The sequence below is a fragment of the Balaenoptera acutorostrata genome, chromosome 11 (assembly GCF_949987535.1).
Source record: "Balaenoptera acutorostrata chromosome 11, mBalAcu1.1, whole genome shotgun sequence".
NCBI lineage: Eukaryota > Metazoa > Chordata > Mammalia > Artiodactyla > Balaenopteridae > Balaenoptera > Balaenoptera acutorostrata.
In genome coordinates, this window is record NC_080074.1 from 3,730,332 (window position 1) to 3,755,671 (window position 25,340).

At 46.8% G+C, this 25,340-nt stretch overlaps 2 protein-coding genes and 1 long non-coding RNA gene across 19 annotated transcripts in view; 2 read left to right on the forward strand and 1 right to left on the reverse strand.

The window, feature by feature from the left end:
- The first annotated feature begins 1,858 nt into the window (after positions 1-1,858).
- On the forward strand, positions 1,859-8,576 carry CDPF1 (cysteine rich DPF motif domain containing 1). 6 transcript variants are annotated; one of them, XM_057556124.1, is made up of 5 exons: positions 1,859-1,915; positions 4,246-4,358; positions 5,374-5,530; positions 5,878-6,020; positions 8,441-8,576. In XM_057556124.1, exons 2-5 carry the CDS (start codon positions 4,246-4,248, stop codon positions 8,460-8,462), a joined length of 435 nt encoding a protein of 144 aa, XP_057412107.1. In that variant the 5' UTR covers positions 1,859-1,915; the 3' UTR covers positions 8,463-8,576. The 6 variants fall into 6 exon arrangements, with proteins under 6 accessions (XP_057412107.1, XP_057412108.1, XP_057412110.1 ...); XM_057556125.1 differs by having other exon boundaries at positions 5,419-5,530; XM_057556123.1 differs by lacking the exon at positions 1,859-1,915 and adding an exon at positions 1,925-2,368.
- Positions 6,660-25,340, reverse strand: part of PPARA (peroxisome proliferator activated receptor alpha) — a 78,504-nt gene continuing 59,823 nt past the window's right edge. For 11 of the 12 annotated variants that reach the window (XM_007189205.2, XM_007189201.2, XM_057556122.1 and 8 more), the window contains exons 5-8: positions 24,271-24,409; positions 23,143-23,345; positions 16,851-17,298; positions 6,660-14,180 (exon numbers count right to left, since the gene is read on the reverse strand). In XM_007189205.2, the coding sequence (XP_007189267.1) occupies positions 13,933-14,180; positions 16,851-17,298; positions 23,143-23,345; positions 24,271-24,409 (1,038 nt within the window). In that variant the 3' untranslated portion in view covers positions 6,660-13,932. The remainder of the gene's footprint in view (positions 14,181-16,850; positions 17,299-23,142; positions 23,346-24,270; positions 24,410-25,340) is intronic. The other variant, XR_009009672.1, reaches the window with a different exon arrangement.
- Positions 14,024-24,473, forward strand: LOC102999317 (uncharacterized). The gene is made up of 3 exons (XR_451659.2): positions 14,024-14,102; positions 23,319-23,473; positions 24,354-24,473. It is a non-coding gene; the product is annotated as an uncharacterized LOC102999317 (long non-coding RNA).

Genomic DNA, 25,340 nt, shown 5'->3' on the forward strand with positions numbered 1-25,340 from the left:
GAATAAAGGTGTAATAACCATGTGTGCAGGTTTTTATATGGACATAATCTTTCCACTCCTTTGGGTAAATATCAAGGAGCATGATTGCTGGATCACATGGTAAGAGTATGTTTGTTTTGGTAAGAAACTTCCAAACTGTCTTTCAAAGTGACTGCACCATTTTGTGTTCCCACCAGCCATGAATGAGAGTTCCCGCTGCTCTACATGCTCACCAGCATCTGCTGGTGTCAGTGTTCCGGATTTTGGCCATTCTAATAGGTGTGCAGTGGTATCTCATTGCTGTTTTAACTTGCATTTCCCTGATGACACAGGATGTGGAACATCTTTTCATATGCTTATTTGTCATCTGTGTATCTTCTTTGGTGAAGTGTCTATTAAGGTCTTTGACCCATTCTTTAATTGGGTTGTTTGTATTATTACTGTTGAGTTTTAATAGTTCTTTGTATATTTTGGATAACAGTCCTTAATCATATATACCTTTGGCAAATACTTTCTCTCATTCTGTGGCTTGTCTTTTCATTCTCTTGATTTAGTGCTTATTTCACATGCAGTTTCTTTTGGGAAACCATTTTCTTCTAAAGCTTTATTAGATATTTTTAATCCTTGTGGATTGTTTTGTAAGCTTTTTCTTATATTAATAACTGTGGACAGCTCAAATCAAAATTAACTTTATTTTCTGACAAAGACCATGATTTGCTCTTTGAATATTATTTCACTTTAACTCTTCCAGTGCAGCTCGTAACTTGTCTAAACTGTCTAATGGCTTTGACAGCATTCATGAGATAACCAGTCATGTATCTCAGAGTGGATTTAGGTCAAATTTGAAATGCTTTATCAAGTGGCCCATCTTTGGGCAGATCCAGAAATAAAAACCAACAGTATGTAATCTTTGAATTGATCCAAAGAGTGCCATTGCTGTAAGCACAGTTGAGGTCACATGCTCTAATAGCAAAATCTAAGGGCTCGCTAATTCTTGAGGCTCAGGGCAGGAGCCGCTCTTGCTCAAGTCCAGAAATAGTTCTTGTTGCCAGCATTAATAAGACACCTTATGTAATCCTTATTTCTCGATTCCCCAAAGGAAAAAGTCCCAGACCTCAGGGCTGCTGGCTTCAGAATCATCCCCTAACCCCGTAGAATGGTGCCTCGAATACACACGAGTAGAGGGGCCAAGAGTGGGGTGGGACAGCCACTGCAGGTCTAGGGAAGCACTTGTCTGAGCTTCCGGACGGGGAGCTTGGGATCCAGTGCAACTTTTGGTAGCTGACGTGGTTGGTGCCCCAAGGTGAAGACCTGGAAGTTGAAGGATGGTGGTCCCAGATGACGACGGGCATTGCAGGCCACTTAGGCCACTTTAAGGCTTTGGAGGAGTACAGTGACAAGTCCCGGCGGCTGCACACAGCTTTTAAAGGTCGCAGGAGAAAGGGCTTATTTTGAACCCATTCTGTCTGTTGCCTTAGGGCACATAGTAACCACTGCCTGCGGCCCTGGCCCCAGGCCCCGGAGGCTTCCGTCCTAGTTGGGAGACGGGTAGCATGAGAACTAAGACCAGGGCATCTCGGTCCGAAGCGCGCGGTGAGAGAAACCACGTGGGGATGGAAATGCGGCTGGGGCCGGGTTATCTGTGGGCCGCGCACTGGCGGCACCCACTCTGTGGAACCCGGTGGGAAACCCAGAAAGAAGCTGAGAGCCTTGGAGTAGCCAGGACTGCAGGCCGCGTCGGCGTGAGCTAACCGAAGTACCCCCCAGCTGCTGCCCAGCCGCTGCCAATCCCGAGAGATCGCGTACCGGAAGCCGCAGCGAGGCGGAGGGCGAGGCGGAGGGCGAGGCGGAAGTCCGCCGCGAAGCCCCGCCCCGCGCCTCACCGCGCACGCGTCGTGGGCTCGGCCGCGCGGCGGCGGCGGCAGCGGCAGCGGTGGTGAGTGGCGCGGCCTGGCGGCTTGGCGGGGACGTGTGCGGCCGCGCCTGGGTCCCTCCCCGCGCGTCTCGTGCGTCCGGCCCGGCCTGGGCGCCTCCGCGGAGCCCTGCGGGGTTCCGAGCGCCGGAGGCCCGAGCGGCCTCCCGCGGCGCTGGGGGCGGGCCGCGGAGCCTGCGTCCCGGCTCATCCCCGGTCCCTCCCGGACTGCGCGGCGCCGCGGAGCCTTCCGAGGGCACGTCGGCTGATTCGACATAACCAAGGGAAAATCAATGAACTTGATGACAGGGCAGTAGAAATGACCCAAACTAAAACACAGAGAGAAAAGAGTAGAAAAAAAACAAACCCAGAGCAAAGGGTCCAAGAACCGCGGGACAACATCAAAGTTTAACGTATTTGCTGTTGGAATCTCAGCGGGAGACAAGAAAGAATGGGGCAGAAGAAATATTTGAAGTGGTAATGGTTAAGGATTTTCCAAAAATAATGAAAGATACTAAGCCACAGGTCAAAATGCTTAGAGCAGCACAAGCAGGATAAATAGGTTTAAAAGGAAAAAAAAAAAAAAGTAGTTGTATAGTCAAACTGTCGAAAGCCAAAGGTGAACAGAAAATCTTCAGGGCAGCCAGAGGGCAATTCCATAGGTGGAGACTTTGGGGAAAACCCTCCAGGTGGCAGGAACAGCAGGAGCGAAGGCCGGGGTGGCGGGTGAGAAAGTGCAGGGAACACCTGAAGGACAGTGATGGAGCCGCTTGAACTGCAGCCTGCTGTGTGGAGGGGTGGGGGCTGGACGGCAGAGTCACTGGGAGATAAGTCCCAAGTTAAAGAGGCCTTAAATGCCGAGGAAGGGAGTTTATTCTGCAGTCTGGTGGGGAGCCCCTTGTCTCTGAAGCACCACCCAGAGCCTTGAATTTTGTCATGCTTTTTATGCATCTATTGAAATGATGGTGTGGTTTTTCTTCCTTTATTCTGTTGCTCTCATGAGTTGGCATTCACTGGTTTTCGAATGTTGAGCCAACAGTGCATTCCTGGGTTGAATCCACTCTGTCGTGACGCCCTAGGCTTCTTATGTATTATTGAACTCAGTTTGCTAATATTTTGCTAAAGATACTTGCTTGTGAAGGATATTACTCTGTAGTTTTCCTGTAGTAGCCTTGTCTGATGAATGGTATCAGGGTAATACTGGCAGTTTTGGTGTCCATGTAATATTGGCCTCAAAATCACTTGGAAAGTGTTCCTTTCTCTGTATTCTGAAACAGTTTCTGTAGGTTGGTATTACTTCTTCCTTAAATGCTTGACAATTTGCTGGTAAAGACATATGGGCATGAAGTTTTGCTGGTGTTCTATTTCTTTTTTTTGTTGTTCTTTTTGTTCTATTTCATTTTAAAGGAAAATTTTAAATTATGAATTCAGTTTTCTTAATAGATAAAGGGCTATTCAGGTTTTCTATTTCGAGTCACTTCTGATAAATGGTGTTTTTTCAAGAAGTATATCCATTTCGTCTAAACTGTCAGATTTATTTGGTAAAAAAGGTCACTGCATTCCTTTATTATCCTTTTAATGTCTGCAGTCTTAGTGATGTCCCCTGTTTCATTCCTCATTGTGGTAATTTGTATCTTCTTCCTGTTTTTCTTGATCAGTCTGATTAGAGGTTGTCAACTTTATTGACATTTTGAAATAACCAGCTTTGGTTTTATCGATTTTTTTTCCTATTGTTTGTCCATTTTCTGTTTCTTTGATTTGTGTTATTATTTTCTTTTTTCTGTTTATGTTGAGTTTAATTTGCATTTTTCTAGCTTCTTAAGGTAGAAAGTTAGATGATTTATTTTAAGCCCTCTTTTCCAATTTAAGCATTTAAAACAGTGAATGTCCCTGTAAACACTGCTTAAGCTGCATTCTATGTATTTTGATATTTTGTATTTTAGTTTTCATTTAGTTCAAAATATTTTCTAATTTCTCTTGTGATTTCCTTGAATTATGGTTTATTTGGAAGTATATCATTTAATTTCCAAATATTTGGAGATTTTCCATGTATCTCTTTGTTACTGATTTTAATTTAATTATTATGGGGTTGGAGAATGTACTCTATGATTTCAGGCTTTTAAAGTTTGAGGCTCATTTTATGGCCCAGAATATAGTCTATCTTGGTGAGTAGCTCAAGTGCGCTTGAAAAGAACGTGTGACCTTGAGCAGGTCTCCTACTTACTCTGAACTTGAGGTGCCTTGTCTGTACGGTGCCCTTCTCACCTGTGGGTAAGAAGCAGGCAGTGGGGAGCTTTGAGATGTGGGTAGCTCTTGGTTCTGTAGGCGACATGCCCTGTCTTTTGACCTTGCAGATGGCGTGTGAGGCGGAGTGCCGCCCCTTGGGTGTGTTTGAGTGCCAGCTCTGTGCCCTAACAGCTCCATATAGCTACGTGGGGCAGCAGCCCCCCGGCACCCAGTCTGTCGTGTGAGTACCAGGGTCCCAGCACCCCAGGGAGCCCGCCCAGAGCTGGCTGGCCTAAGTCTGACACAGGGCTTGGGTGTTGTGTCTGTGGCCACCCGGCCCAGGCTCTGGGCACTTCAGGTGTGACCCAGGAAGGCACAGGGCAAGGTTCGAGGGCCATCCGGCTCTCCTAGAACCTCCCAGTCCCCACCTCCCTGTTCAGCCCAGAGTCCAGCAGCTGCCCCAGCTGTGGGGTGGGAGCGCCGTGGCTCAGGCTGAAACAGCTCCGCAGCTGGGAACGCAGGGAGCCGCAGAGGCCAGCGCGTCTGGGGCTGGGCCTTGTCACTGGTCCCGCTGGTTCCTACGAAGACACCTTCTCAGCGGGAAGCTGCCTGCCTTGCGGCTCTTGTGCTGGTGGGAGTGAGCCCTGAGGACCAGCTTCCCGTGCACCTGCCCATGGATGGCCCAGAGTAGAGCCAGTGGGTCCCGGGGCTTGATTCTTGACCTTCAACTTGTCCTCCATCAGAGGCCACCTTGTGGGGATCTGACCGGTGCATTACGTGGGACAGGCGGCGGGGGCCAGGCTTCTTTCCTCCGGCCCTGAGGAACCTGGGGTGTTGCCTCGGATCCTGTTGGTCTCCTTTCTGATGTGCGCTGTGAGGCCAGAACCTTAGCCAGGGTAAAGCGCCCTGTTCTCCCCGTGTGGAAGCAGGCAGTTTGGGAGCGGGTGTCATCCCGGAGGTGAGGGGAGGGCTTGGAGAGCTCGCATGGAGGCCTTGTGCCCGCCCGCCGCCCTGCTGAGTCAGGCTGGGGTCTGGGGGCTGAGTTGCAGCAGCCCTTCTTTGGGCCGAGGAGGAGTGGTTCTTTCCCTGCGGTTGACACGGAGCCCGGAGCAGGTCTCATTTCATCCCAGCCTGGCACCACTGCTCGCCTCTCTGCTGCTACTTGCTGGCACAGGGGGCCACCCCTCCCCGCGATGAGCACGCACGGTGAGCAGGTCCCCGGGAGGTCCGTGCAGCCGGCTACCTTCCGTCAGCAGAGGTTTGGGCCATTCTGCCCACTGGCACCACTTCCTGTCCTGCAGCCTCCTGGAGGAGAGCTACGTCATGAGGGACCCCTTCACCCCCAACAAGGACAGATTCCTGATCCTCGGCTCGAGATGCGGCTTATGCGGCAGGCTGGTGTGCGTGGGCCCGGTGGGTAAGCCACGTGCGGCTGGGGCCGCCTTCCCTCTCTCCCTGTGGCTGGGACCTCACGTGCGTGACTGTGAGAGAGGTGACACGTGAGCCTTTCCCAGGGACAGTGTGAGCGGCAGCCTTTCCTGGCCTTGGTGGTCCTGGGAGCCCTCACGGTCACGCAGCTGGTCCGCTGCATTATGGGTGGGTCCCTGTGGCCAACAGAGGGGTAGGGGACAGGCAAGCTGGGGTCAGTTAGAGGGTCTCATTGGGGGTTGAGGAAGAGAGAGAGATTCCTGGAGGCTCTGGGAGATGCTGCAGTGTGCTTCCCATGGCATTCAGGCTCCTCCGTCCCCCTCTTCTTTCAGGAATGCAGTTTATTCTACTCCAAGAGATTTTGCCTCCCCTGTGTCCGGGAGAACATTGATGCTTTCCCTCAGGAAATTCAGCAAGACTTGGAGAAAAGGAAAGTCCCATCCAAGAGGCCTGCCAGCCAGCCTGGTTCTCGAACGTGAGTCCAGTCGGGTACCAGGTCCGCAGCAGTGCGCTGCACGGGGCTCCTGGCCAGCGGGCTTCTGTGGCCTGGCTCAGAGATGGGGCCAAGCTGGGAGCCGCTGCGACCGACCTTGTTTCTGGGCCGTCGGGAGCCGTGTCTGTAGCCAAAGGGAGCTGGGGTCCGCCTGCAGCAGCAACAGGGCCAGGAGCCACGCAGAGAGGGCGCCCAGAAGGCAGACCCCAGACCCCAGTGCTCCAAAGACCGCAGCACCCCCGCCCTCACGGCCCCCACCTTAGCAGTTGGTGAGACACTGATTGTGGGCTCGCCACGTGCCTGCCAGTTCTTAGAGGGCAGGAACTGCTCTGTCCGATTCTGTAGTTTCCGCAGGACCAGTGCACACTGCCTGGAGGGTGCTAGAAACATGTTTGATGAGAGTATGAATAAAGAGCTTTTACTGGCCTATGTTTGCGCTGGGTTTTGTCTTCTGGGGGCACGTTGTCCCAGGTCCGCTCTGACACTGGACTCTACAGGTAGAGACCACGTCAGCTATGGGGCTGGGGGACTGTTCCGGGTTACGGGCAGACCCTACAGCTGGGGATCGGTTTTTTTCAGACCAAACAGTTCATCTCATAGCATCACTGAAAACTCGCCAAGTAATTTTTAAAAATAGTTTATTTTTTAAAACCATTAAGGCAAAACTGTACCCTGAAATTAACTCTTTACATTCATCAGTCTTACAGTAGGACATTCCAAACATATAAGTTCCCATAAATTCAGGATAGAAATCAATATATACGATCAGTTCAATCTCCTAAAGGGAAAATGAGTAAGACCCAAAATTAAAAAAAAATTAAAGTTATTTTATAGCCATTTTCTAATTGCCTGGAACCACTGCCAGTAAAGTGACTAGGAAGATTCCATTTGCTCTCCTCTGCACACCCCGGCTTCCTGCGGCCCTGGATTCCCCACCGATCACACCCAGAGGGTCTGCGCTGGAGAGAGGGCATCAGAGCCTGCTCAGAAAAGATCTGCTTTGGAATTGCTCCTGTTTAGTATAAAATACAAAGGGTCTGTCAGCCCCTAAATACTTTGAGAGTATAAGGCACCCAAGAACAGTAACGATAAACACACGTCAAGGAATCAAGCTCAGTCCTGGCTTTGGGAACCTGCAGCACTCTGCCATGTGTCTGGCAAAGGCTCCCCCTGGGTTTGGGTGTGACGGCCCTGTGGGTCCCGGGGGCGGTACAGATACACATCAGGAAGAAATCTGCCAAGGTATGGAAAACATCGTATGGGAGACTCACGGGCTCTGTGGCTTCTGCTTTATACTCCGGGTTGGGCTCTGGAGGCTGCAGAGACCCAACCGTTGCCAATCACTGCCATCGGCATCTTTCAAATTGCAAAGTTCTTTGGTAACAACCCACAGGTAGTAATTCCCTGAAGAACAGACAGCTGCTTACTACACAGGACTAGTTCATGGTCTCCAGCGGGATCCTGCTGTGCGAAATCGGTGACTTCTGACCTGGGTCGGAGGCAGCCTTGCCGGTAGAAATGATAAAACAAGACTCATTCGTGCCTCTTGCACGTGAAGCATGAGGAAGGGAACAGGTTTACAGGGAAAAGAATTCCACGTGGCTCAGGAGAGGAGGAAAGCTCTGATGTGTGTGTGTGCGTGCGTGCAGTTGTATTTCAGTTGTGATAGTTCAGCTTCCTGTGTGTTTCCAACAAGTCCAAGAGCCAGGCTAGTGAGAGTATACGTCAATTAACACTGATTGCAGAAGAATCCCAATGTTTGCTATTAGATGCATGATTGTGAGTAAAATATTTACATTAGGACTTTTTTTAAGAAAACCTCAAATCACAGTATTTAAGATATAGCTATTAACATAGTTCTTTTTTACCATACAGTGTAGAAAAAGTAGTGATACTCGAACCCGAATACTGTAATTCTACCGAAAACCGTACTGAGTGGTATCCATCTCGTGTGAGGTACATTTTTTTTAGGCCTGAAAAAAGGACCAGACCGCCTGTGCCTTTAAAAAAGAAAAGACATTTGCCCAAAGTGAATGATTTGACCTTGAAAAGATGAGCCACTCACTTGTGTTCAGGGCCTGGAGACTCAGGGGCCCCCACCCCTTGTCAGGGGAGCCAGGGCTCATCGTGGGGCGCTTGTCTGCGCTCCGGCTGGCATGACGCTGTAATGTTCATCACTTAATGAATTTTAGATGCTGAGGGTGGGAGCGGGGGGAGAAGGGCAAGAGAGGAGGAGGCTGGCGTATTACCTTCTCTGGGGAAAAACATGGAAGCTTTTCACATTCCACCCAAACTAGCAAACACATTTTAAATGAAAAATACCTGACCCAGGGCTTAATTTGCTATTTGTGATGTAAAAAATGGATATTTCTTCGATTTTTTTCATATAATGCATTTAACAGCTGCGGGGCCCGAAGTCCGTGATGTCTACCAGTTGCTGTAGTCAAGAGGTGACCTGGACGTGGATGCAGTGTGGTCTTGTTCTATGTGGCGAAGGATTCCAGAAGGATGTGACCGCATGTGTTCCCCCGGGACACGGTACATGGCTCCCCTTTCTCAGGGGGGTGGAAGTAAACGGTTACACTTATCTTGTCTCAAACTGAAATTCTGAGAAGCAGATGGTCTGTCGAGAGCCCCCTTCGAGATCTGAGGAGTCCGGGTGCCTCAAGCCGGGAAAGGGCGTCTGGAAATGAGCCCTGGGTGGCAGCTTCTCACTCTGTTCTAATAAGCAGCCATACCCACAGCAGCCCACGCTGCTGAGATAAGTTTAAGGACCTGCCGCGTTCCACAAACACAGCATCACGCAAAGCGCTACGTAATTCTTTAAATGAAAGCGTGAAGACGCGTTGTCTTATTCTTTTCCTTGCAAAACTTCCACTATCACATTTCAGTTTGTCCTGTAGTTTCCAGAGAAGTAGAATGGGCCTCCTATATTCTGAGTCAGACCAAATTCACTGCCTTTGTTCTCACTCCCGTGTGTTTCACGGGCTGAGGGTCGACGACCATTTTCCTGAATTGTATTAAAATGGCACCTAAAAATAGATAAAAATCTCAGCAAAAACTTTTAGACCTCAACCTTTGGAGCCTAACCTTAGATCTTTCTGGGCAGAAGGTCCCTAGAGGAGAACACGCCCCCGGAAAAGTCCTTGCACTGAGGAGGAGGAAAGCGCCCCGTTAGCGGGGGTGGGGACGCTGTCAGCATTCACTGTCCGGCCCTTCGTTCGCTCCTCCCAGCCGAGCTGTCTGCGGAGCCTTCCTGCTGTGCCGCCTGGAAGTCACTGCTGTCAGGAAGGCAAGAGTCCCCTTAGCTGACAGCTCCATGCAAAGACTTGGTTGGTAAGAACCCATAATCCCGGGGGAGCCCCGTAAGTCAGCTTGGACCAAGACTTAAGAGCAGCTGGGCCGCTTACAAAACAAGAATAAATACAGACAGTCTGTCTTTGGAACTGTCCAGTGCCCGCACCACCAACGCCGTGGGAGCAGTGAGTGTGGCGAAAATCCTCCCTGGACACTTTTTAATAATCGCTGAGCCCCCCTGCTGGTGGCATCGGTCTTAGTTTGCGACTTCTATGGACAGTGCAATTTCCTTGCATCTCCTGAATTGACACCACTGTTGTGAACCTAAGAACAAGTGACCCCTCCAGGAACACGTGCAGCCCGGGCTCCGGGCTAACCCACAGGGACCGCCTCGCCGCACCCTCGCCCGTCTTAAATGCAGGGGCGGGAAGTGGGGGAAGCAGGCCACCCCCGGGGCTAAACCTGCACCGCCAGGCGGCCCTTCGTCCACGCCGGGTGTTTCCACTCAGGCGGCCCTTCGTCCACGCCGGGTGCTTCCACTTGAAGACGGGGCTGAGGGTTGGCGGCGACAGCAGGAACTTGCACCGAAAGCGCAGGTGGGGACCCGTGAGCACCTGGCAGTCTTCCTCGTGGGATCTGCGCTTCGCAAGGCCACACGGGTGGAAGAGGCACTTGAAGGTGGCTGGTTTTCCCCCGGTCCCTGGAAGCCCCCATAAAAGGCCGGGCCGGCGGTCACGTTGGTCTTAGCTGGGAGCGCCGGACCCCCTGGTTGAAACAATGGACTTATATTTAAACAGGACTTTTTAAGACATTCCAGAGACAGGTGTGGTCATTGGGTCAAGACAAAAACAAAAAACAAAAAACCCTCCATCGTGCCTCTGGCCACCAGGTGTCAAATGTGCCCAGTGTCACAGTGGCTTGAAAAGGAGTCAGGCACAGAGGGGCACAGGTGGGGCCGGGGCGTGGCGAGGCCTCGTGAAGCCACGGTGTGACTAAGGCTCGCATGGAGGCATCTCTCCACCCTCATCTGCCAGGATTTCCCCATGAACAGCCTCATGCATGGCCAGCAGGCATAGCTCAAGAGGAGGCGGCCCTGGGTGAGCAGGTCACCCGGGCCCTCGTCAGTGAAAGGGTGGAGTCCTAACCACTGGACCACCAGGGAATTCCCAAGGCTCCCTTTAAACAATAAAATTCCTTTAAAAATCCACATAACCTTCCATTTCTCAGTGTGCACACGGCAAAGGTGAGCATCCAGCCTCTGAGCCCTAACAATAGATGGTCTGACTAGAGCTGCACCAAAAGGCCCAGTGCTACGTGGACCTTAATTTTAACAGTATCTTTTGATAGCTCTATTGAGGTAGCTGTCATGCTGTAGGTTTGGGGAAACAGTAGTTGCTCAGTTAATAGTACTTATCACCATACATCAAACAAAGGATCTTACTTGGGCCTTGAGCTTCTGCTCAGATCTTAGGCTGCTGCCCTTTGCTGGAACGTCCACGGTCCTCAAGGTCGTCTGTTTTCTTAGCGTTTCATGTGGCCCAGTGTAGGAAACGCATCAGTACCGTGGAAAGGTGCGTTCTGTGCTCTTAAAGTAGAAGGAAGGACTCCCTTTAACAGGGACATCTCTCACGGACATTCTGGAATTCTGGAATTCTTTCCCCTCAATTCACATTCACTGTTTACCCCTGTGCATATATCCTCTTTGGGAAGATGCTTGAAACGCCTCTCACTGGAGAGCTGTAGAAAGGTCACAGGGAAACCGGAGGCCAGGCGGGCAGCAGGAAGGGCTCTGGCGCTCTGGCAGTAGTCAAGATGCTCCTCTGACGGCTGGGGCGCCCTGTTTCTGACAATACTGGACGTCAGGGCGGCGGCGTCCTGCATGTGCAGCCCTCAGGCTTCTCACAGGGTGGCAGGGGCAGAAGGCAGGGCATGGGACCCCCAACTGGAAATGCCCAGGAGGCAGAGAGGAGGGGCATTGGCAGGACGGCAGCAGGGTGTCCTGCAGGAGCCCCATGGTCCCCCCTTCCCAGACAAAGGCTGCCTGGTAATCTGTGGTCTCTGAAGAGTCTGGCACTTTCTGTGATGACAAGTTGAGGAAAGGAAGAACCAGGTTTAAACAGTGACTTGAAGAGTGGGTCAAGGTGGTGAAAGGGGGTCCTGCCATGTCCTGCATCCAGCATCCCGGGCTGCCAGCTCCACGCTTGTGGTTTGAAGCTTCTGGAACCTGCTTCCATTGGACCTCATGCTGACGTCTACTGAAACCTAGCAAGCAAGAAGTGTGCTCTTTAAATAGCTACTATTCGAAAAACTACCATATATTGAACTGGTGAATAATTCGTCTATATTTGACTATCAGTGCTTGGAGAAATCTTTGATTAGGTGACCACAAATACTCTGAGTGGCAATTAGTGACCCTGTTATTTCAAATGAATTTCTTCCTATTAACAAGTGAACAATGTCAAGTGGCTTTCAAGCTGAGGTCCTCTGTGGCTTCGCCAGGGGCATCGCTGGTGGTCTAGCTGGGCCCCAAGAGGACCAGACGCTCACTAACGCCACTGATGTAGAACCTGGGCCCGCCGTCAGCTTGTTCCCATGGCACGCGTGAGCTAGGAGCTCTTTCAGACAGGCTGTATGAGAAGCTAAACAGAAGAGACAACCCTTCCAAAAGCCTGAGTCTCAAGGCTCACTTTCCGACGCCGTGTCCATTTGAATAGATCTGTCCCAAGACTCCAGAGCAAGAGGCCACATACACCTGGCACCGGGATCCTGCCCCGAGACCTTGGACAAGCCACAGGCCTCCAGGCTCATTAGCCCAGGGAGTTCGCATTTTAGGAAAGAATGGGGACACGGATGCACCCTGTGACTCAAAGCTTAACTCCTTTCTGACTTAGGGTGACCCCTGATTGGTGTCATTCTGAAGTGGAAATGCTTTGATTTGCTTCCAGCAGATCCCTTGATTGGATCTTTAAAAAAAATAAAGATAAAACACACCACTAAATGTGTAATGTGTAAAAGGATGTCCTAATTGTAAGTTTTGCTTTTTTCTAGTTGAAGTCTCACAGTTTTATTTACAATAATGCTGATCTTGGGAACTTTATCAAATTCAATCCTAGCCATTCTTTAACGGCAAATAATAATGACCTTATAGAACCAAATTTCCTAAAGATAGAGGGGGAGGGGCATCAAGGGTACAACCAGGTGGTAAATGCTATCGCCCAAGAGGCAGCCAGGGGCCGAACTGGCAGGGTCAGCCCAGTCTGGCTCGGGGCAGGCACTGCTGGAAGTTCTCTGATGGGACCATTAATCTACCATGGTGGACAGAAAAAGAGTATTTCCAGGTCCATGTGCTCTAGGCGAAAACCATAATCCATACCGCCTTCATAACTGGACCAAGGTTGAAAAGTTGATCTTTAAGGCTGAAACAGATACTGCAGATAATGGCAAAACTACCTTACATATGTAGTTGGAAAAGGAAACAACTCTGAAAATCTTTGTAAAAACCACCAGCCTGTTGTGCATCCTGAGATGAGTAAAACCACCATTTCATATCCACCCCACACCCCCCCGCCCTGTTCATTCTCCAGATGAGACCCCTGCCCCCAGGCCACACTATAAAGTCACCTGTGCCTCGTCTTCTCCACTCCATGGAGCAGCTACCACCAGCAAGAGTTATAAAAATTAAGCCGCATGTTTAAAAAAGCAACACAGAAAAAGACCAAGGAGCTGCCTTGACAGAGGGGGCCCAGAGCAAGATTTACAAATAACTTGTCACTTTGCCCCTGGAGACGTGACCCTGGCCCCCAAACAGCCTGAGTCAGTTGGTTCAGATTTGATAGGAAATGGAGGTGAGAGGAATGGGAAGCTGACATGCTTCAGAGTCTGTCTTGTTCCTGTTGACCACAGACACTAGCTTTAAACAGGCGGAGGATCGAGTCCAGAGGGCCCGTGAGACGTGGCTTTCCGGGATCTACACAAACCTGGGAATAGGCTTTTTCACATATTAGTTACACCACAAAAACAGCGAACTGAAACAAAACAATCGCTGCATTTTGATAGCTTATCGAATCATTCTTTGACATTCTAAATCCTACGATTCAAAAACAGCGTGTTGTCTTTCTTCAAATTCAGGAAACTTTTAAAATACCTAACCTTTGGAGACATCTAGGTTTACAGGATTATAAAAATTACAAAGTGCTGATTAGTTTTCAAAATTATAAAGGAGCACAACAGTCAAAAGGTGGTGAAAAGGGAAGACAGACCACGTATTTTGAGGTTAATTCACCAGTAAATTCCTAATGTGACAAAAATCTGCATTGATTCACATCGGGTGCATTAAATCAGACCACTGAACACCATTCTGCTTAATTTTCCAAGTCCTGACTAATAGCTGTTTATCACTCGCATTTCTTGAGGCAGTGGTTAAAAAAGGAAAGAAACATGGAACAGGATTCCGGTTACCTAGAGCTTATACTTTCCTTCGTCCCAGGTTCAAATGGTGACACTTGTGCAAAGTTGCGTTGCTCCCATCTCTCACTTGTAGTGCTGTCGCCTTTAAAAACGCTTGAAAAGTTTCTTTTTTGTGTGCGTTTCCAAGAAATCAGTACATATCCCTGTAAATTTCCTGCAGCAGCGGGTGCAGGGCGGCGTCGGACTCTGTCTTCTTGATCACCTGCACCAGTTGCGCATGCTCCGTGACCAGCTGCCGCAGATCTGCCATCTTTTGCAGGAGTTTTGGGAAGAGAAAGACGTCGTCCGGATGGTTGCTCTGTAAGTGAAGTTTGAGCACGTGCACGATACCCTCCTGCATTTTTTCAATGTGTCCCACATTTAGAAGGCCGGGCCGATCTATCCTCAAAAGAAAGGAGAGATGTTTGAGGGCAATTACCAGCATGCTAATACCTAATAACTGTTTTTCCGTTTGAGAAACCTTTATTTTTATTTTTTTGGCGACTCCACTAATTATGTGGGATCTTAGTTCCCAAACCCACGTCCTCTGCAGTGGAAGCCGGGAGTCCTAATCACTAGACTGCCAGGGAATTCCCGAGAAACCAAACATTCTGATTGGACACAGCCTTTTTTTTTTACCAAAAGCTCAGCTGCCTTTAGATGCTGTCAACTTACCTAGAAGATAGAACTAGATTTTTCCCAAGTCGCTGGGCCTGACAGGGGCAGACAGGACAAATACTCATTCCTAAATATTTCTATGACCTTAAAATGACTAGCTACCTTACAGGGTGGCCGCTTCATTTAGGATTTATCTGATTACCACCTGTCAGGGGAAAACCTGTACGTAGAGGAGTAACTATACACACAAACTGCTTCTGCATAATATGGAAAATGAAATTCTTCTTCCTGTGTCTTCTTAGATGCTCGGTTTCAACAATATTTAAGGAGTGTGATTATGTTTGACTTCGGTTTTGTGGTATAAAGCACCGTTACAGGTACCTTCCAATATAAATCAGCTGAAAAGAAGGTGGAGCCAGAAATGAATCGGAGGGTGGATACGGGAGGATGCTGAGGTGACCCAGAGAGGGGAGGTCTGAGGCTTGGTGCAGGAAGGGTGATGTGGACACCAGGTGACCTCCCCGGGGCGCCTCGGACACAGACACCAGACTTCCTGGGACAGCTCAGATCCATGCATCCTGCCCTTGGTCCAGAAAGTCAGCCCCCACCATCCATATTCAATAGGCAGTGCTCTCTTTAGAGTCCCACGCATTACTAGGATTTTCAAAAGTGTTGCTCGTGATGTGGATTTTTCTTTTTTTCTTTTTTTTTGGTTATAAAATAATTACTAAGTTTTTAAAGAGAGAGATTTAAAAAAATAGTAAGTGAAACCCCCCTCATAATTTTAACCCCATCATACAGATTTCATGTATATCTCACCAGACATTTTTCTGATCTATGATTAAAATGTCTTTTATAAAACTGTCATACTACTTATAAATAGCTGTGCATTGCTCTCCCCACAACACGACATCTTGAGCGTGCAAATGACGGTGACAGATTACATTCTGTGCTTTTTGCCAGAGCACAGGACTTCCTCCACCTGTGCCCAGCTGGATGGTCAGAAGGACAGACCTCGTGGAGCTGGGCCACCCTCACCCAGCTCCATGTCCAGAGTCCGGGCAACTGTGGCCAGCCTCAGTTCCGCGAGTGAGGGACTCGCGGGGGACAGTACACCTTCAGGCAGCTTGAGGAGGCAGTGGCCCCTTCGGTCTCCCCTAAGGCTGGGTAGGGTCAGCCGAGTTTACAGTAGAGGGTTGACCTTCTTAGACCCAGGACAGGGCTATTTAAAGGAACATGACACCGAGCCAAAAACCTGGGGACTGCAGAGCCAGCTCCCCCGTACAGAGGCCTAGATCCTCCTTCACTGGGATCCATTTCCTTTGGCAAAGCACACTTTGCAGTCACTGACAGTTAGCTACTGATATTTTTCATTATGAAATAGCATAAATATACCAATAGAGACAGCAACTGTACTAACATCTGTATGACTTTATAGAATACTGTCTGTAATATGGATATAATATGATAATAACATAATTATAACACTGTCGTCCCTTGGTATCCGTGGGGGATTGGTTGCAGGACCCCTCGAGATGCCAAAATCCACGGATGCTCAAGTCCCATATATAAAATGGCATATAACCTACGCACCTTCTTCCATACACTTTAAATGATCTCTAGATTACCTGTAATACCTAACACAATGTAAATGCTATGTAAATGGTTGCTGGTGTGTGGTAAATTCAAGTTTTGTTTTTGGAATTTTCTGGAAATGTTTTTTTCTGAATGTTTTCAATCCGTGGTTGGTTGAATCTGCAAATGCAGAACCCACAGATATGGAGGGCCGACTGTATATGATGATATTATACACCATGCATTATAATATTATTACAATTATATCTGATATATAATAGATATTAGATATAATAGATATAATTACATTAAAATTATTAATGATACCTAATCTTCCACTATATTCTAAATAAATATATATTCATGTAATTACAGATAGAACATTTATACTTTACAAACGTGTTTATATATAATAACATGAAGTTTGGGATTAACATATACACACTGCTATACATAAAATAGATAATCAACATGGACCTACTGTATAGCACAGGGAACTCTACTCAGTATTCTGTAAAAATGTAAATGGGAAAAGAATCTGAAAAAGAATAGATATATGTATATGTATAGCTGAATCACTTTACTATACATCTGAAACTAACACAACGTTGTAAACCAACTATACTCCAATATAAAATAAAAATTTTAAAAAATAAAAAATAAAAGCTCTGAAACAAAAAAATAACATATGCTATAGTATGATATGATATTGATATCATTCTCACTGAATTCTGGTCAGTGGCAATGTGGGGCTCGGACACCCTTCTCCCCTACAGTGTTGGCTCCACCCCACTCACGTCGGATTCACCACCGCCAAATTCTCTAGGTAGGAGGCTGTGAGTGCCACAGCACCAGCAGGTGAAATCAGTAGCTTACCTCCACAGCAAATTATAGCAGCCACAAAAAGGGAAATATCACTGTCATCCAGCTCCAGTGCATTAAACTTCATTGCAAAATCGAACTTGGGCTCCATGATATCACAAAATGGTTTTCTTAGGCTTTTTAGGAATTCACGAGTTATAAAACCATTTCCATATGCTACCAGCATCCCGTCTTTATTCATCACAGAAGACAGCATTGCAAATATGGCCTCGTAAACTCCATATTTCAGCAAAGTGACTTGGTCGTTCAAGTCCAAGTTTGCGAACCCTGGGATGGACTTGGCGAATTCTGTGAGCTCCGTGACCGTCTCCACAGACGTACACTGGCAACAGTGGAAGATGCGGACCTCTGCCTCCTTGTTCTGGATGCCGTTGGCCACCAGCTTGGCCACGAGAGTCTTCTCGGCCATACACAACGTCTCCATGTCGTGTATGACAAAAGGCTGAAAAGAAAAACACCGGAATAAGTCGGGTAGTTGGTGACAAGCTGTCTTCTTAATTATCAAGAAACTGGGGCTTCCCTGGTGGCGCAGTGGTTGAGAGTCTGCCTGCCAATGCAGGGGACACGGGTTCGAGCCCTGGTCTGGGAAGATCCCACATGCCGCGGAGCAACTAAGCCCATGCGCCACAACTACTGAGCCTGCACGTCTGGAGCCTGTGCTCCGCAACAAGAGAGGCTGCGATAGTGAGAGGCCCGCGCACCGCGATGAAGAGCGGCCCCCACTTGCCGCAACTAGAGAAAGCCCTCGCACAGAAACGAACACCCAACACAGCCAAAAATAAATAAATTAAAAAAAACAAAACAAACAAACAAAAAAACCCCTTAGACCTTCAGCTCTGGGCGGCAAAAGAAAAAAAGAAAGAAACTGATGAGTAGCTGCAGTACTCCAGCCACCTGTCGAGAATCAAATCATGTACAAAAAGTCCTCATCCTTAAACAACCTCAAAACTAGTTGGGGACAAGAAGACATTTAAGAGAGGACAATATAAATCAGTAAGATAATAATTATCGTCGCCTAAAACTGGGTGGGGATTTCATTGCTAAGAAAGTGAAGTTCTGGGAATTCCCTGGCGGTCCAGTGGTTAGGACTCCGTGCTTCCACTGTAGGGGGCACAGGTTCGATCCCTGGTTGGGGAACTAAGATCCCGTATGCCGTGCAGCATGGCCAGAAAAAAAAGTGAAGTACTGATTTTGGCAATAAAGCTAATGAGAAAGAGAATATTAGCAAAGCACTTCAAATATTTTATAATATTCTCTGAATTCCCAAATACTACTGCAATAGCCAGTAATTACAATAATTCTTTTTTTTTAATTAATTAATTAATTAATTAATTTATAAATAAATATAAATAGTAGTTGTGGCTCACGGGCACAGCTGCTCCGCAGCATGTGGGATCTTCCCAGACCAGGGCTCGAACCCGTGTCCCCTGCATTGGCAGGCAGACTCCTAACCACTGCGCCACCAGGGAAGCCCCTACAATAATTCTTAATTTTGCCATTTTATGAACTTTGGAGATAATCATCATTATCCAACACTGACTGTTGAATGAATAAATTTGGCATGTAAATAAATACAAGTCAGAAGGTTGGCATTTGTGTGGAAGTAAACAAACAAGCACTGTTAAACCCTTGCTCTTGGGGGATAAACCGGAAAGCCTTGAAGGACCCTCGTTTCCCGGTACAGGAGACTGAAATCTTCCCACCACTGCTCCATGTTCTGAGACAAATACCAAATCCCCATGGCAGCTCCCTAAATGTGGCCTTACCACTTGCATCTAAACCCACCGTTCCTGCCACTTTATAAAGATCTAGCAGAGGAAAGAAGAGATGGTTGGCCATGTTATTTGAAGCCAACATGCTCAGAAGCAATGATGTATCTGGTGGGGCTTAGAAGAATGGGCACAGATACCGCTGCTGGCCAAAATTTATGCCAGCTCTGTGTGCAGAGCAGAAGAAATGGCAGTCTCTGAGGGATCTCTCTGATTCATAATGTGTTCTACAGACCAATAAAGAAGTGGGCTGAGGCATTGTTTTCAATCCCCACTGGATAAACACTGAGTGTATAAGAAGCCCAGTGATTTTAAGAATCACTCTGCCTGTGGGCAAAACACATCACTGACAGTGCCTCTGTGCCCACGGCACGACATGTGTCCTATTTCTGGGCTCACAAGAGCATCAGGAGGAATCACAGCACAAAGCCATCTTCCGGGTACCTGCTGGGTATACCGGGCACAGAGGTGGATGTGTTGGGATAATGTGATGCATTGCCTACAAAATGTTTAAACAGAATTAGAATTTGCAAGATAGTGTTGGACAAAAAAAAAATCTGATTTCACATCTGAGGAAAGGTAATATTTTTAAAATTATCTGTGAATGACTGAAAACATTCTCAATACAGAACTCAAAGCCCAATTTCTAACAATCTCAAGTTTGATGAAGGAAGACTAAAACTGTCTCTCTCCAAAGACTTTAAAAGCAGGCCAGGACTTCCCAGTGGCGCAGTGGTTAAGAATCCACCTGCCAATGCAGGGGACATGGGTTCAAGCCCTGGTCTACGAAGATCCCACATGCTGCAGAACAACTAAGCCCATGCGCCACAACTGCTGAGCCTGCGCTCTAGAGCCCACGAGCCACAACTACTGAAGCCCGCGCGCCTAGAGCCCGTGCTCCTCAACAAGAGAAGCCACTGCAATGAGAAGCCCGCGCACCGCAATGAAGAGTAGCCCCCGCTCACCGCAACTAGAGAAAGCCCGTGCGCGGCAACAAGACCCAACACAGCCAAAAATAAATAAATAAATAAATAAATAAAAAGCAGGCCAGATTTACCACTGTTTTGAGAAAGTTTGGGGGCAGTTCTGCTTCACAGGAAGTTGGAGCTCGGATTTAAAGTATTAACGTTTATAGGATGGACCAGAAAAATGTTTTTAAAGGATAGATAGCAGTACTCCCTCAATTCCAGAAAATATTATAAGGTCACCTTGACTTTATTCAAATCACTGGCTTTTCAAAAGTACATTCAGCAGAAATAAAGGTGTTACATAAAAAAAAAAAAAAAAAAGAATCCTGTTGTCAAAAAAAACCCTCGAGGGCTTCCCTGGTGGCGCAGTGGTTGAGAATCTGCCTGCCAATGCAGGGCACACGGGTTCGAGCCCTGGTCTGGGAAGATCCCACATGCCGCGGAGCAACTGGACCTGTGAGCCACAATTACTGAGCCTGTGCGTCTGGAGCCTGTGCTCTGGAACAAGAGAGGCCGCGATAGTGAGAGGCCCGCGCACTGCGATGAAGAGTGGCCCCCCCTTGCCGCAACTGGAGAAAGCCCTCGCACAGAAACGAAGACCCAACACAGCCAAAAATAAATAAATACATAAATAACTTAAAAAAAAAAAAAAAAGAAAGAAACCTCTAGAAACACTGAGTTAAATAAAGTTAGAGCCTACCAGGGTCTTTAACATGAGTGTACACCGTGGATCTTTAAGAATGGGATTAGCATAAACAGTGGTTCCCAGTGTTTGATTGCAGAACGCTTATTATTATTATTATTATTATTATACTGTTGTTGTTATTTGGTAGGACATCTCTTGGACTAGCACAGACTGGCTGTATAATTTGCAGGGCCCAGTGCAAAATGACAATGTGGGGTCCCTTATTCGAAAGTGCTTACGAATTTCAAGACAGCAGCAGAGCATTAAACGTCAGCACAAGGCCCTCTAAGCAGGGGCGTTGTGAAACTGGACACACGCCCAGGACGCTGGCCCTGGACTATTTTTATGTGTAACATTCTCTCATAAACAGAGACTTCAATGGTAATAAATATTTCATTTCAGTTTTATAAAATTATCGCCTGGATTTTAAAAGGCAGGCCTCATTAACAGGCAAAATTAGAAATGATCTAAATTCAAAACAAGTGCTAACATTTAAAAAATCATGTTTATTACAGCCAAAGAGATATTATAGAGTAACACCCTTGAAAGTTTGCCAGACTTTATTGAGAAACATTCTTGATCAGACTATTTTAAAAATCCAGAAGCTTATATTTAACTTTGGAATATTCTTTTTATCCTCAAGCTTGAACATGAATATATCTGATGTCACGGGTGGTCATTTCAAATCAATGAAGCACGTTGTAAAGCTTTTAAACAGCACAAGGCAGAAAGCTGCCCACTTTCCCCCCAAATCACTCCACGCCAGGACCAGAAGTCTCCCCTAACTGATATATATTTCCCTCGCTCACACCTGACACTGTTCTATGTGTGTTAATGATGTTATTTATAAGAATTCATCTCCAAAACACATTGAAACAGCATTTTCTATGAAAAAGTTCGGCAGCGCCACCTTTTTGGAGAAGTTTAATTGTGACTTATTGGTAGAATTGCTTTGGATGAAATGATCTAATAAGTTCTTGGGTAGATTTTACTACACACTTCTAGATACAGTATAAAATAGTATGTTTTTCAATCTACTGACAACTTAAGTTATAGGTATAATATTTCAATATAGCACAGCAGGCCAAACCCCATGGTGTGGTGTGAGGGGGCTGCCAATCCAGGATGCCGCCCCTCCCGGCAGCTCTGTCTCTGACCCAGCACAGATGGAGCAGAGACTGTGGCCCCAAGCTGGACGCCCCAAGCTCTGGGGCGCACTGGGCTGGGCGGGGAGGGAGGAGGAGGGCCGTGCTTCGACACAGAGAGGAAATGGGGCGGGAAGTGAACCCAGCTTGGAGCAAACAGTGCCGTCAAAGGCAGTGGCTGGCCCTGGACACTCCCTTTCAAACTGGTACCCGCGATGCTCTGGTTTGGAGGCGGGCAGAAGCAAGCAGTCGACTCTCAGCAGTACCGCGAATTCTGTTTTTCCTATCCAGTGAAGCCCAGTGCTGGACTACTGGTCTATCATTTATTTCCTTAAGACCAAAAGACAGATCCCTCTCCCAGAGTAACTGTGTGATGGTCCTCAGCTGTCCAGGTTTCAACTTGGCCATGGGTGATGGGCTCCTTCTTAGAGCGCGTGGATCTCAGTGGGGTGTGAGAAGGATACTCCATGGAAATCAAGTTAATATTAAACAAGAGTGTTTGGTTCTGAGTAAAGATGACTTTTAAGTTTGCTTTGCATTCTGAAAACCCAAGGGAGATGTAGAGGAACTCAGCAAGATCTAAAAGGATTCCAAGAGATCAAAAATTTGGGTTGCTTTAATTTGGGGCTATACGAATCATTTCCAGGATAGAAATTCAAAGGTAAAAAGATTGCTTTGCTTTCACCCTTGTGATCTGGAAAGGGTTAGGGTGGAGTTTCTGCAAGCCTCTGGGGCCGCCCAGCATGGGTGTGGCTTTGCCGATTTAACAAGAGTTTGCTTGAACCCTCCCTCCTAAAGTACCTCAGCCTATTTAATTGGAGAATTCACCGAAGTATGAAAAGACTCAGTAAAAAAGAGGTTTGGTTTGTTCATGAAAGTAAGTAGCTTGTGAGATGCTTTATTTTCCTGTGACTAAAAATTCCAGCTTGTAATTTCCAATAAAGATGGCTTCAAGCTACTCATTAGTACAAATCAAACCTGTTTCACCACTCTCATAGGAGAAAGGCAAAACATCTTAATTCGCCAACCTTGGGCCATGCCCCTCTTTGAAGGTAGCTCTGAGATTAGGTCTGTAATGGAGACAAAGGCTTAGCTAACTGTGGGGTGGGGAGAGGGTGGCATCAGGCAGGGGAGGCGAAGTGTAGGCGTCCACAAGGGGCAATCTTAGTTGCTACCGAGAAGGTCCAGAACCGTCCAAAAAGACAATAAAGTTTCTGTAAACAAAGGACCCTTTCTAAGCCCCGAGATGTCATTTCCTTCTCATTGGAGAAAAAGAAGGTGGGCAGGGGGTACGAAGGGGGAGGTCGGAGAGGAGAGAGCAGTTTTAGGGGAAAGGATGCAAGAGCACACTTTGAGTGGGAAGTGAATAGTTTCATTTTCTGGCATTAAAATAGGGATAAAAAAATCACTTAAGAAGCAACCTTAGAATCTGGTAAACTATTAACCAGACTTTTTGAGTGCATTAATTACATAGTCATTATAAGAACTTGGTTGCTAGGAGCTTTGAGGTGGATCAAATGGGACGGGAGTTGCTGTTGGGCTACGTTTTATAGTCTCTGAAGGAAATGTTTCCATTGCATTGTCTCTCATTTGCGTTGGGGATAAATATGATTTTCTCAACATTTAGGACGTATTTCCTCAATCCTCCTCCTCGACTCTAGCTGACGTGTTGCCAAAGGAGTGCTTCAGACTATAATAAACAGCAGCAAAGCCACCTACCGGATTGTTGCTGGCCTTTCCTGCGAGGATGACCCGGGCCTTGACCTTGTTCATGTTGAAGTTCTTCAAGTAGGCCTCGTAAATCCTCTTGGCGAGAGATTTGAGATCTGCGGTTTCGGAATTTTCTAGGTCGTGTTCACATGTAAGGATTTCTGCTTTCAATTTTGCTTTTTCAGATCTTGGCATTCGTCCGAAACGAATTGCTGGGGGTCGGAGGGGAGAAACGGAATAACGGAAAACACAGAGAAATGAACAACAAAACATGGAACAAGGACTAACAGCTGGACGAAAGGGTCACACCACGGGTTAAACTATGAGCAAACATTCATGGGTACGTTAAAATCCACTTCTCGGCACTATACAGCTTTCTCCCTTGGAGAGATGAAAATAAAACTCAAACTCCATATATCCTGGACTTTTAAAAAAGCTTAAAATCAAAGGTAGCACCATGACTCACTTTATCAGTAGGATGGGCTTAAGGTCACTTCATGTCGTTAGGTACATAATTGATCCTTTCGGTTAAGGAGATGAAAGTGAGCCTTAGAAGGAGTTAACATAATACCGTTTTCTTTTTCCAGAAGGTAGACATGCAACCCTTATGAACACATTATTTTAAATTCACTTTCCTATAGTAATTGGCAAGTTCTAAAATAAGAGTATGGGGACTTCCCTGGTGGTCCAGTGGTTAGGACTCTGAGCTTCCACTGCAGGGGACCCAGGTTCAATCCCTGGTCGGGGAACTAAGATCCTGAAAGCCAAGCAGCACGGCCAAAAAAAAAAAAAAAAATAAGAGTAGGATTGAAGATAATTAAATTCATAATATGGTAAAATGTTTGAAATGGCACATGCTTCATACATATGATATGAACATTAAGACATCCCAGTGGTTTCCAAGGGGTTTCAAAATCTTATATCAAAGTTGTACCATTTGAAGTTTCTAACAGTATTTCCAAGGGTTCTACTGGATCTCTGCTATTTGAGGCTTATTTTTCTTAGGCTATCATGTTACAAAATGACCCAAGTATTAAATGCTGCAGCACATTCATTCAAAATACAGTCTGTTCCGACCCGATCAGGGGGGTAAACTGAGGCGTGGGTGGGGAAAATGCGATAGACAACCTTACCTACCATTATGGGACATCCCAACTGAAAGGCACTTGTGAAAACGACAGTACTGGCACTTATTCCGATTCTTTTTCTGAATCTTGCAGCTACGGTCACACGTGTCATATGCCAGCTTTAGCCGAATAGTTCTCCGAAAGAAACCCTGTGGATTGATATACAGTTTATTAAAGAATATGGACCACTGAGGAATCAGTGTCATTCCTTTATTCACGTTTCCTGTTGCTCATTTATTGTCTTTTTTTAAATGAACGAAATGTAGAGAAACAGTTCATCTAGAAAGTCTGATGTAATTGGGGCAAATTGAAAATTTGAAATTTCATTACATGTAAAATGAAAAACAATAAAATGAGGCCAAAGTCAAAGTAATTTCAACACATCCTCACCTGGCCTGGGAAGACACAATTACAGTCTCCTGAAGAGTGACTCTGCCTTGCTAAGATTTATACAAATGTGACTTTCTCCTCTCAGAGGACAGATCCGTATTTGTGACTAAAAAGTTCTAGGAATTTTTGTAAGAGAATATTAACTCTCTAAAGGACAAAGATTATATAATAAAAGGAAGCCAGCTGGTTGTAAATAATTTTCTTGCTTTATAAAAGTATCTTAGGGACTTCCCTGGCGGTCCAGTGGTTAGGACTTAGCGCTTCCACTGCAGGGGGCGTGGGTTCCATCCCTGGTGGGGGAACTAAGATCACATGTGCCGTGTGGTAAGGCGCGACCAAAACAAAACAAAAACAAAACCAAAACACAAACAAACAAAAATATCTTAAACTTTACTTTAGCAAAGAATCAACTTTACTATTTAGCTCATAAAAAAAACAAAAGTAAACAAAGTTGACTAATCATCGCCCTGCAGAAAAGGCCACTTTGCAAGTAGTTTTTTTCAAGGTATGTGGTTGGCAAATTGTGAAGGGTTTATATTTGCACTGGGCTCTTTCCTCTTTGCTTTCCGGTCATCCTTCCATAGTTCCGCTGGAGGACACGGCCTGACCCCCTGCACTGCGGGCCCTGGGTCACCTATGGTTAGAGGTCCAGCTGAGCTGGCACAAGAATAAGGATACACACAAGGGTGC